This window comes from Gekko japonicus, unplaced genomic scaffold (genome assembly GCF_001447785.1).
Source record: "Gekko japonicus isolate JY-2015 unplaced genomic scaffold, Gekko_japonicus_V1.1 scaffold2151, whole genome shotgun sequence".
Lineage (NCBI taxonomy): Eukaryota > Metazoa > Chordata > Lepidosauria > Squamata > Gekkonidae > Gekko > Gekko japonicus.
In genome coordinates this window covers 160,051-173,084 of record NW_015169848.1, presented here as the reverse complement: position 1 = coordinate 173,084, position 13,034 = coordinate 160,051, and the positions used below count along the sequence as shown (strand labels likewise).

At 48.6% G+C, this 13,034-nt stretch overlaps 1 protein-coding gene across 1 annotated transcript in view; it reads left to right on the top strand.

Annotated features, from left to right (window-relative positions):
- The window catches only part of MKLN1 (muskelin 1), a 213,215-nt gene that overhangs the window by 139,022 nt on the left and 61,159 nt on the right, over nt 1–13,034 (top strand). The window contains exon 10 of the mRNA XM_015417348.1: nt 9,768–9,980. Coding sequence (XP_015272834.1) covers nt 9,768–9,980 — 213 coding nt within the window. The remainder of the gene's footprint in view (nt 1–9,767; nt 9,981–13,034) is intronic.

Below are 13,034 nucleotides of genomic sequence, written 5' to 3'. Positions count from 1 at the left end.
TTGTAGATTTTCAGGTCCTGTATGTCTCACCCTACCCAACCTTCCTGAGTAGATATAAATTACCTGCCTACCATTTTTCTTCTCACCTTGACACAGAGAGTACTCCCTCTTTCTGTGTTACACCTCTGAGGACGCCAGGCACTCATTTTATTTTACTTTATTTACAGACCATGACCAGAATACAAATAAGTAAGAAAAGGAATGACCACAGCTTGGTAAAATATATAAACATTTAGAAATACAAATATAAAGGTGTATAAAAGTAATTAAAACTAATACTAATACAAATGCAGCAATTTCTAACCTAACTACATAACAATATAGATATAAAATACAATCAGTGACTATCTTCCACATTAAGTTGGGAAGCATATATAGAACGCAATTTGATAGCTTGGGAGCAGACTTTAGCAACTGTCCGGGTGGTCGCTATACTCACATCAGAGAGAAGTGTGTTAATGATCCCAGTGTTGGAGGTGTCAGGACAGAGCTCAAGTAACAGGGAGATAAAGGCAGTACGAATTTCATTGTAGAAAAAACAAGGAAGGCAGACATGTGCCATTGACTCTTATCTCACCACTGTTGCAAGGGCAAAATCTCTCAGTCGGGGGATGCCAGTCACAGCTGCTGGCGAAATGTCAGGTCCTACAATGCCAAGACCACGGCCATGTTGTTGTTCAGTCGCACAGTCGAATGTTCGTTGCATCGATGACATTGTCTAACCATCTCATCCTTTGCCATCCCCGTCTTCTTTGGCCTTCAATCTTTCCCAGCATCAGGGTCTTCTCTAGTGAGTGCTCCCTTCTCATTTGGTGGCCAAAGTATTTGAGCTTCATTTTCATTATCTGGCCTTCCAGGGAACAGTCAGGGTTGATTTCTTTTAGGATTGACTGATTTGATCTTTTTGCAGTCCAAGGGACTCTCAAGAGTCTTCTCCAGCACCATAGTTCAAAAGAATCTATTCTTCGGCGCTCGGCCTTCCTTATAGTCCAACTCTCGCAGCCATACATGACTACTGGGAATACCATTGCTTTGACCATGCGGACTTTTGTTGGCAGGGTGATGTCTCTACTTTTGATCATGCTGTTTAGGGTCGCCATCGCTTTCCTCCCAAGGAGCAGGCGTCTTTTAATTTCATGGCTGCTGTCACAGTCTGCGGTGATCTGGGATCCCAGGAACATGAAGTTTGTCACCGCTTCCACGACTTCCCCTTCTATTTGCCAAGGAGTGATGGGGCCGGATGCCATGATCTTAGTTTTTTTTTTATGTTGAGCTTCAAGCCCACTTTTGCGCTCTCCTCTTTTACCCTGAGCAAGAGGCTCTTTAGGTCCTCTTCACTTTCTGCCATTAGAGTGGTATCGTCTGCATATCTGAGGTTGTTGATCTTTTTCCCAGCAATCCTAATTCCTGCTTGTGATTCATCCAGGCCAGCATTTCGCATGATGTACTCTGCATATATATTAAATAAGCAAGGTGACATCCTTGTCGTACTCCTTTTCGTATGCTAAACCAATCATTTGTTCCATATCTGGTTCTAACTGTTGCTTCTTGACCCTGATACAGGTTTCTCAAGCCCAGAAAATCTACGACAACTAATGAACTCTGGCTGTGAAAGCCTTTGACAGCAGTTTTTAAAAACTTTTGAAGTTAGTTGCTCAGTCTGTAAAAATTTTGGTGCCATCTAGTGCATAGCATAAAACTCTTTAAAAATAGTAAATGAACAAGACACTCTATATTTGTTGTTTTTGAGCTTGATGGCCAGTCAAAAGCAGAAAGAAACATGCAGCACGTCCTGTTTAATCTTTTTCTAGCTTTGAGGTTGGCTCTTTCATAGTTGCAGTCTTAGCTTCACCAAAGTATATTGCAGGAGTTATGAATAGACATTTCTGGGGTCAGTTCTGCCAAAAGACTCCTGTGGGAGTTCTTTGGAATGATTATTTCAGGAAAGAGTAAATGTGGAAATGTTGTTCAGAATGGAAAACCATGTGGATTTTTTTCCTGGAAAGGTCAGCACTTGTGTTCCATGTTTATTGTTCATTCAATGCACTCGCATGAAGGGAGAGAATCTGGGGTTGGAACTAGCACCTGCCATTGCCTTGTGGATAAGAAAACCTCAAAACTGGCTTAAACAGGCTCTTCTGTTTAAGCACCATGACATCTGTCAGCACATTTCCTGGTGTCTGGCAAATGTTTTTATGTTCTTAGGATGCTGGAATAGATGGGCCACTGGTCTGATTCAGCAGGGCTCTTCTGGTGTTCTTAGGATGCTGGACTGGATGGACCACTGGTCTGATCCAGCAGGGCTCTTGTTATGTCCTGAGGATGCTGGACTAGATGGACCACTGGTCTCATCCAGCAGGGTGCTTCTTTTGTGCTTTGGATGCCGGACTAGGTGGGCCACCGGTCTGATCCAGCAGGGCTCTTGTTATGTCCTGAGGATGCTGGACTAGATGGACCACTGGTCTCATCCAGCAGGGTGCTTCTTTTGTGCTTTGGATGCCGGACTAGGTGGGCCACCGGTCTGATCCAGCAGGGCTCTTGTTATGTCCTGAGGATGCTGGACTAGATGGACCACTGGTCTCATCCAGCAGGGTGCTTCTTTTGTGCTTTGGATGCCGGACTAGGTGGGCCACCGGTCTGATCCAGCAGGGCTCTTGTTATGTCCTGAGGATGCTGGACTAGATGGACCACTGGTCTCATCCAGCAGGGTGCTTCTTTTGTGCTTTGGATGCCGGACTAGGTGGGCCACCGGTCTGATCCAGCAGGGCTCTTGTTATGTCCTGAGGATGCTGGACTAGATGGACCACTGGTCTCATCCAGCAGGGTGCTTCTTTTGTGCTTTGGATGCCGGACTAGGTGGGCCACCGGTCTGATCCAGCAGGGCTCTTGTTATGTCCTGAGGATGCTGGACTAGATGGACCACTGGTCTCATCCAGCAGGGTGCTTCTTTTGTGCTTTGGATGCCGGACTAGGTGGGCCACCGGTCTGATCCAGCAGGGCTCTTGTTATGTCCTGAGGATGCTGGACTAGATGGACCACTGGTCTCATCCAGCAGGGTGCTTCTTTTGTGCTTTGGATGCCGGACTAGGTGGGCCACCGGTCTGATCCAGCAGGGCTCTTGTTATGTCCTGAGGATGCTGGACTAGATGGACCACTGGTCTCATCCAGCAGGGTGCTTCTTTTGTGCTTTGGATGCCGGACTAGGTGGGCCACCGGTCTGATCCAGCAGGGCTCTTGTTATGTCCTGAGGATGCTGGACTAGATGGACCACTGGTCTCATCCAGCAGGGTGCTTCTTTTGTGCTTTGGATGCCGGACTAGGTGGGCCACCGGTCTGATCCAGCAGGGCTCTTGTTATGTCCTGAGGATGCTGGACTAGATGGACCACTGGTCTCATCCAGCAGGGTGCTTCTTTTGTGCTTTGGATGCCGGACTAGGTGGGCCACCGGTCTGATCCAGCAGGGCTCTTGTTATGTCCTGAGGATGCTGGACTAGATGGACCACTGGTCTCATCCAGCAGGGTGCTTCTTTTGTGCTTTGAGCAGGGCTCTTGTTATGTCCTTAGGATGCTGGACTAGATGGACCACTGGTCTCATCCAGCAGGGTGCTTCTTTTGTGCTTTGGATGCCGGACTAGGTGGGCCACCGGTCTGATCCAGCAGGGCTCTTGTTATGTCCTGAGGATGCTGGACTAGATGGACCACTGGTCTGATCCAGCAGGGCGCTTCTTAGGTCCTCAGGTTGACCAGCTCATCTGTCCCTGACAATCAGGTTGTGCAGGGACCTCACTGCAAGCATTTTACAGAAGAAGAGTCATTTTTTTTTAAACAAAAGTTTAAAGTTGTAGTACTGTTTTATTTCAGTCGTGAGATGACCTGAGTACAGTAGTGTGCCGAATGAATATTAAAAAGATGAAAATATCCAGTAAAGGAAACATTTAAAAATCTAGCATATTAGCTAGAATCGAGTCTCGTTCAGAATGCAAGGGAGCTTTGACGCTCAAAAGCTCACATTCCCACGGGAAATCTTCGTGTTCTCTAAGATGCTCCTGGAGTTGGTTCTAGCGGTTCTGCTGGAGACCAACACGACTTCCCTCTGAACCCGTCTAGCAAATTAGGGTTACTATTCCCCCAGTACACTCGGCCCGTCAGCAAGAGATTCCCATCCCCTTAAGGCACGGTACCGGCTGTTCCAGAAAGAGGAAATCCACATCTGCTATTGAGTAACGCTCATTAACACGCGAGGAAACGCGAAGGTTCCCGCTTTTGGTATTAAAAACCACCGCAATCTGCCCTCCTTAGTAAAGAAACTTGAGTCATCCTTTCTGCAGAAAATTATGTGTATTCGGGCGAACGTTCTCTGTCCCTTGCAGGCTTAAAAACATTTAGTCACGTTGCATCAGGAGGCGCCGTCACACTTCTGCCTGCGGGCTTCCAGATGTAGCTTTTTTGCATGAATCGACTGCTCGCATCGAGAGCCAAAAATACCGGGACACCTAAAAGGCGAACAGTTTGAACGTGGCGTTAAGTGTTCTTGGGCAACCAGAAAGCCCAGCGGTAACGGAAGTAAATAAATCTTACTACTAAATACAACGGGACCACGAAGATACTAAGTACAGTGAAGACAACAAAATACACCGTGGAGAGAACGGATTGCTCAAGGTCAAATACCACTAAAGTGCTACTTAAAGGCATATGTCTCAAACATAATAAATGAGAAAATCATGCGTGGAGGTTAAACTGTAAACCTTTTCGCATGATCCACATATACTTATTGCTTATTAAAGCACAAAGGCACAAGTTCAAAGACACCTTCCTAAAGCAAGACCAGTAAATGGGCTGTATACAGTCCTTGAAAACCCTGTAATCTCCTTTGCTGTTTCTTCGTTTCCAAACTTTCCGGTCTGAAGGGCAGCTGAGAAAACAGGCTGATGTCTCTCGTCGGCCGAGAGAGTTTCGATTCTACTGCTTCTTCAGAACGGTAGCCGCCCAGAGACCCCCGGGGGGGGGTTTGGGGGGGTAGCAAGTTGAAAGTTAAATAAATAAATAAATAAAATAAATGTGCAGACTCTAATCTGGGAGAACCGGGTTTGATTCCCCACTCCTCCACTTGCACCTGGCTGGATGACCTTGGGCAAGCCGTAGCACTGGCAAAGCTGTTCTCTCAAGGACAGTTCTGGAAAGAGCTCTCTGAGCCCCGCCTACCTCACCGGGAAAGGAGATTGTCAGCCGCTCTGAGACTCCTTTGGGTAGTGAAGGGCGGGGTATAAATCCAATCTCTTCTTCTCTCAAGAGCAGTTCTCAAGAGAGCTCTCCCAGCTCCACCTACCTCACAGGGTGTTTGTTGTGGGGAGGGGAAGGGAAAGGAGTTTGTCAGCCACCTGAGACTCCTTCGGGTAGTGAAGGGTGGGGTATGAATCCAATCTCCTCCTCCTCCTCCTTCCTGGAGAGCCAGTTTGGTGTAGTGGTTAAGTGCGCGGACTCTAATCTGGGAGAACCGGGTTTGATTCCCCACTCCTCCACTTGCACCTGGCCGGATGACCTTGGCCAAGCCGTAGTTCTGATAAGAGCTGTTCTTGAAAAAGAGCAGTTTCGGTCAAGAGCTCTCTCAGCCCCACCTACCTCACAGGATGTCTGTTGTGGGGAGGGGAAGGGAAAGGCGTTTGTAAGCCGCTCTGACACACCTTTGGGTAGTGAAGGGCGGGGTATAAATCCAATCTCCTCCTCCTCCTCCTCCTTCTTCTGTTTACATGTATTACATGCCTTATCATACTCCCACATGGAGCATTAGTTTGGAAACGAAGAAACAGCAAAGGAGATTACAGTGTTCTCAAGGACTGTATGCAGCCCATTTACTGGTCTTGCTTTAGGAAGGTGTCTTTGTACTTGTGCATTTGTTTCATAGCCTTTGTGCTTTAATAAGCAATAAGTATATGTGGATCATGCGAAAAGGTTTACAGTTTAACCTCCACGCATGATTTTCTCATTTATTATGTCTGAGACATATGCCTTTAAGTAGCACTTTAGTGGTATTTGACCTTGAGCAATCCGTTCTCTCCACGGTGTATTTTTGTAAATAAATCTTAGACTGGATGAGGGAGCTAAGATTGGCCTTGTTAACGGGGCTTCCTTGCTGTTCTGCCACTGCTGGAAAACTATACTTTCTCTTCACCGTACAGCAAAACCTTTTCTGTAGGGTGCTGGCGATCTGTGGACATGCTTTCTCCATTTATCTGCCCCACAGTACGTTTCCAATCTAATCTTGCATGACCAAAAGATACCACCCGAGGCTCTCCTGGGATTTGCTTTAGGGCAGTCCGTATGATTTGGCAGCCGGCCAGCAAACGTGGGGCAAGATCTCCCCAAGCTGTAGATTGGTGCTGGTTTCACCAGACGTTTCTTGGCAGCACCATTCTGTTCAGCGGCCATCTTAAGAACATGTTGGATCAGGCCAGTGGCCCCTCCAGTCCAACACTCTGTGTCACACAGTGGCCAAAACCCAGGTGCCATCAGGAGGTCCACCAGTGTGGCCAGAACTCCAGAAACCCAGTCACTGTTGCCCCCCAAGGCCCAAGAATACAGAGCATCACTGCCCCCAGACTTAAGAGCATAAGAGAAGCCATGTTGGATCAGGCCAATGGCCCATCCAGTCCAACACTCTGTGTCACACAGCAGCCAAAACCCAGGGGCAATCAGGAGGTCCACCAGCGGGGTCAGAACTCCAGAAGCCCTCCCACTGTGGGGCCCCAAGCACCAAGAACACAGATCACCACTGCCCCAGACATAAGAACATAAGAGAAGCCATGCTGGATCAGGCCAATGGCCCATCCAGTCCAACACTCTGTGTCACACCGTGGCCAAAACCCAGATGCCATCAGGAGGTCCACCAGCAGGGCCAGAACTCCAGAAGCCATCTTGCAGTTGCCCCCCAAGCACCAAGAAGGCAGAGCATCACTGCCCCAGACAGAGTGCTCCAGCTATACCTTGTGGCTAATAGCCACTGATGGACCTCTGCTCCAGATGTTTCTTCAATCCCCTCTTGAAGCTGTCTATACTCATAGTCGCCACCACTCCCTGTGGCAGTGAATCCCACGGGTTAATGACTCTTCGGGTGAAGAAGTACTTCCTTTTATCTGTTGTAAGCCTACTCCTCATTAATTTCATTGCATGCCCACGATTCCTCGTATTTTGAGAAAGGCAGAAAAGACCTCCTTTCTTGTGCACCGTGATTATCGAACGCATCATCGTCAGACCGTCCCATTCCCAGATGTTCCATGCTCGGCCTGTTTCTTTGGAACGCTCAGTTCACTCATCCTCATCAGACGGTTGACAAAATGTCCGCTCCGTTGCCAGCATGGGTTCAGAGTAACCAGAAGCGAAGCCGCTTAAAAGAGGCTGTCAAATAAATTGCAGGAAGGGGGGGGCAGAGTTTTCTGTAGAATGTTGGTAGAGAGACCAGAACATCGCGCCAGCGTGACTAAGGGGCGGCTCATCTTCAGCACTTGACTTCCCGCTCCCAGTGAATCTTTCCGCATTTGTTAAAAACGGTATCTGGTTTTGGTGACTCAGAGCCGAGGCCCTGCCAAAGCCTCCGCCCCTTCCCCATGCCCCGGAGTGCTTTTGTGCACATACATTTGACTGAATACTGTGGTTTTTAACAAGTGAACAGGAATGGATTTACTGGTCCCCGCACGGTGGAGCGGAGGGTACCAGAGGGCACAAGAAATTTGCTGTTCCTTTTACACGGTTCACAATTGTGGCTATTCGACAGCGTTGCTAATGGAGACAGATTTGAATGTCGAGCCCGGAAAGATGAATTCCTTTCTCTAGGAGATAAGGGGGCTATTGGGCAGGGTCGGCAAACTCCAGGTGGGGTTGTATTTCTCCCAGAGTTATAACTAATCTCCAGGCCAGGGGTTCCCAACGTGGCACCCGCTAGCCCCCTTCCTGGCGCCTGCTAAGTGTTTTTAGAAAGCAGTCAGGGTGACAAAGATTGAACACCAAACTACTGGGACAGTGTTTGGAGGTCATCTCCCTTTTAAGTCTACTATATAATCGTTAAGGCTACAGACATTTAAGGTACTATCCCACTGGTGTTTTGCTCCACAGAAGTTGGCACATATATCTGAAGATTGAGAATCGGTTGAGGATACCGACATGACTGTACTATCACCTCAACAGCACTGTTACTCGGAAATCTACTGTTCCAGCGCTTTTTTAGTTCACTAGTAATAAGGCTCGTTGCAGAAAGAAATGCAACGAGCTCTAGAAAGAGGGCCTGGGAGGGTGCTCTGGCCTGCAGCAGTCGCCGTCCCGTCCCATCCCCCTTGAGCGCCATGGCCAGACCACCGTGGACGGCCCTCTCCTCCACCTCGGTGGTAACCCCCCCCAACCCTGACTCTGGCTGTGCAGCTTTTCCACCCTCCTCCCTCCCCGCTGCCCCGCTCTGACTTGCAGCCATTGTAAACAGCGCAAGGCGGGCAACGGAGCTGGCATGTGAGGTGGAGGCAGTTCGAGTGGCCGGAGCCGGGGAGGAGAGGTGAGCGGCTGGGATGACAGCGGTGTGAGGGGGGAACCGGCCGCTGCTCGCTGGGTCCTCGCTCCATGTATGGGGCGCATGAGGGATGGAGGGGGCCGTGGGAGAGGACCAAAGCGAGGATCCCCCTCCCCACCACTGCACGTGAGCCGGAGGGAAGGAGGCCCCAGCCACCCCCAGCCCTGCGGAGAGTCCCGTCCGGCCCTTCCATCAGCTCCGAGCACACTGAACCGGTGAGGCTGGCTGCCGCTTCTGTGGGCGGGACTCCACAACCCAGGCAGCCAACGCAGCCAGCGCCTTCTGAGCGGCAGTTCAGGCAGCCAACTGATTTTGGGCCGCATAGAACCTTGCCACTCGAAAATGGAATTATATATAAGGAGAGATTGTTGCAGCACTTTATGTATAATTAATAATTCTGAGTCGTTCATGGCTGTTTTATGAAAGGGTTTAATTGTATTTGTATATGGAATTTTATGTGAAGGGTGAGGTAGAAATCTAATCTCTTCTTCCTCTTCCTCCTCCTCCTCTTCTTCTTCTTCTTCCACCACCATTTCTTGGCTGTGGCTGTCAGAATTCCAGAGGTGTCCACAGGCGCAAAATGGATGGGGACTGCTGCACCGAGAGATTTATTTATTTAGAATATTTCTCTGCCGCCTCTTCAAAGCCCCGGTTGAGGTGGTGTAGATTTAAAAAAAACACACACACAAGTAACATAAAAAACACAATGTATGGATTCCCCTGGAGAAAATGGCAGCTGCAGAGGGTGGATCCTATGACGTCACATCCCTGCTAAGCTCCCTCCCCTCCCCAAACTCCGCCCTCTCCAGGCTCCGCCCCCAAACCTTCAGGGATTTCCCACCCTGGAGTTGGCAGTCCTACTCTTAGGTGAAGCGTGACTCATAAACCGTTCCAGCAAATTGGTCCTGGATTGAGAGGGGCCACGGCTCAGTGGTAGAGCATCTGCTTGGCATGCAGAAGGTACCAGGTTCAATCCCCGGCATCTCCAGTTAAAAGGATCAGGTCGTAGGTGATGGGAAAGACCAAAGACCTTGGAGAGCCGCTGCCTGTCTGAGTAGACAATGCTGACCTCGATGGACCAAGGGTCTGATTCAGTAGAAGGCCGATCCATGTGTTCACACGGTGGTCTTCTTGATCATTCTTTTAGGCATGGCTTTGCTTTTGGCACCAGCTATAACAGTGCACCTTCCTCTTCCCTTCCCCCCCCAAAATGCAGAACGGGCCCAGCGCCAGGTCTTGTCACAAGATGTGCATCGACATCCAGCGGAGGCAGATCTACACGCTGGGCCGTTACCTGGATTCCTCCGTGAGGAACAGCAAGTCCCTGAAGAGCGACTTCTACCGCTACGACATCGACACGAACACGTGGATGCTGCTGAGCGAAGACACTGCGGCGGACGGAGGCCCCAAGCTAGTCTTCGACCATCAGGTCAGTACGCGATGCACGTTGGGAAGAGCCTCCGCTGAAGGAGCGGAGGAGGCTGCTTGGTCAGTTCATCAGCGGCAACGAAACCAAAGTGTCCTGTGCTCAGTTCTGACATCGCACTGCCTCTTCCACCCCTGCGTGCACTGTCCTGTGAATTTTAGGCTCTCTCCTACAGGGCGAGCATCGCCTTTGTTTTTTAAACACAGTTTATGTTTATGAAAATTATTATTGATAAAATAGCATAAAACGTGTGCCACTATAGTACAAGCGGCTTAAATATTTCTCCTCCCCTCCTTTGTGTCCTCACGACAACCCTGTGAGGTAGGTTAAGTGGAGAGTGTGTGATTGCCCAAGGTCGCCAAGCAAACGCCGATGGCAGAGTGGGGATTTCAAATGGGGACTCCCAGATCCCAGCGATCCAGTTTGGTGTAGTGGTTAGGAGAGCGGACTCTAATCTGGGTTTGATTCCCCACTCCCCCGCAGCTGCTGGTGTGACCTTGGGTCAGTTACAAGTTCTTTTGGAGCTGTTCTCTCAGGAGCAGTTGTCGAAAGAGCTCTCTCAGCCCTACCTACCTCACAGAGTGTCTGTTGTGGGATGTTGTGGGGAGAGGAAGGGAAAGGAGATTGTGAGCCGCTCTGGGACTCCTTCAGGTAGGGAAGGGTAGGGTATAAATCCAGTCTCTTCTTCTTCTTCCCAGTCCCACACTGTAAGCACTACACCACACTGGCTTGTATCGGACTAGGAAAAGTGAGACTTGAGTTCATATCCCCCCCTTCAGCCATCAAGCTTGCCATATGACTTCCACCAGTCTGGGCTGTTTCACATCCTCATTTTCCTTGCTTGTGTGTTCCTATTGCTTCAGAGGGTTTTCCCCCCTGTTCTGCACATGTTTTGCTCCCCCTACTGGTCGATTTGATATTACAACACTGTATGTCTGGCAGGTTTCTATGCTGGACATACAGTAATGTAATATCCAATCGGCCACTAGAGGGAGCAAAATACATACATAAAAGACTCCCCCCTCCCCAAAGCAATAGGTACACACAAGCGAGGGAAATCAGAATGCAGAATAGACCTCTGTCTCTTTTCCTTTCAGCCTTCCTTGAGAGTGGTGTTAGACTGAAATGGAGGAAGGGAGAGCCGTGAAACTTGCCGTGAGCTCTTTGGAAGAAAGGGGAGATTTTAAAAAATATGATGAGTTTTGAGGAACGTCCAGTTTTGGAGAGCCTTGGGCAAAAGCAAGTTCCAGAGGTGAACATACTCAGGAAACTTTATTGTTGTACAGTCATAGAATCATAGGATCATAGAGTTGGAAGGGACCTCCAGGGTCATCTAGTCCTGCCCCCTGCACAGTGCTGGAAATTCACAAACACCTCCCTCCCCCACACCCCCCAGTGACCCCTGCTCCATGCCCAGAAGATGACAAAAAACCTTCAAACTCATCTACAATAACTGCTTGCTACCTTAGACACTCTGACATATATCTCAATAGAGCCTGGAGAACTACTGCTAGTCAGAGTAGGCAGTTCTGAGATAACAAGCTGGTTCAGTGTAAAGTAGCCATATAACTTTCAAAATAATTTGAAAAATAAGCAGTTCAATTCAGAATTTGACTTGTTTGAGCAAACTGTTGTGTTGTCCTGTACGTTGGCTTTGTGTTTTGCATATAGTCTGGAACCTCTTTCTGAGGAGCGAGGGTCACAATCCACATGCCGAGTCCTCCCATGAAAGTTCCATCCATCTTGGGGCTTCCGGTCTGGCTAAGATGGAGGACTGAAGCGTTTCGCGATCGTGCGAAGCGAGCGACGGCCACTTTCGACAGTTTGGGCAATACACAGCCCAACGCATCACTCCCCAGCGAGGGGGGGGGACAAGCAGGCAGCAGCGCCCTAGAGGGAGTGTGAGGTTGGCGTAATCCAGCTTCGGAAGAAGCTGAATTGGGCTTTGACCTCCTCCCACGAAGAAGGCAAGTGCCAAGCAACTCTATAGTGGCCGATCGAGCCGGATTACCGGCATAAATTCTTCGTCAGCCGACCTCTTTGAAGAAGGACAACAACTGTGAGTTAAAAGAAACAATGCGAAACCCGTTTTGAACGTGCTAGATAACAAAAACGTGCCGCTTACCTGAACTGAGTTTGGAGTCAATTTGAATTAAGCGGTTGAGCGGAAAATGAATAGTAAATCCCAGAAATCCGATTCCGGAGAGAAAAAAGTTGATTGAAGCCTTTAAAAACTGTAAAAACGCTTATTGTTTAACATTCCTGTGGTGAAGATGGAGCCGTGTGCGCAACTGTAAAATCGAAACTCACGAACAATAGCGTGGGAAGAGCAGGCTGGTGTCACAAAGAAAGAGGTCCGTGTGAAACATCCAGGAAGTTGAATTCCTAGACGGGCATTAGCGAAAGGAAGACAGTGGAACTTTTAAAGGTGCCGGACCGGAAGTGAGTTTTATGCGGAAGGAAGGGCCTGCAAAATACCAATCTGACCTACTCTACATGAAATTACCATAGAGAAGTTGCGCCCGACATTTTGAGGAGGACTTCAACTAAATTTGCTTTTTTAATATATTTCTAAGGGTCTTTGGAAAGCGTAAACAGAGAGGCATGGAGGACTAAATCTTATCATCTAGAAGAGTGCTTTATTTTGCGAATCTGTGAATTGGAAAGAAATCGCCAAGACGGAGACCAGGAGAGGCAAGAAAAGAGCCGACTCAGACCCAGAACTTAAACCGGTTGTGAGACCTAGGATTGGATCTACTTCAACCCCCAAAATGTCAAGAATCAGCCCTTACATTTGAGAACATCTGCATAGCGACTGAGGCAAACCCAAGATTTATACTATGGTTCATGTGTGTCCAGAGCAACAGAGATGGTGCCAAAAGTGCCCCCAAAATGTTACCATTATTCATAAAGATTATTTCCTGGTTTAGTCTCTTGTGAAGTGAACATGGCTGGAGATGTGTGTCACATACACATTTTACAGGAAACTAATTCCATACATAATTCCCTTTTTCTTGCGTCATTGTGCCTTTTTCCTACAAAAGGACTAGTTGTCAC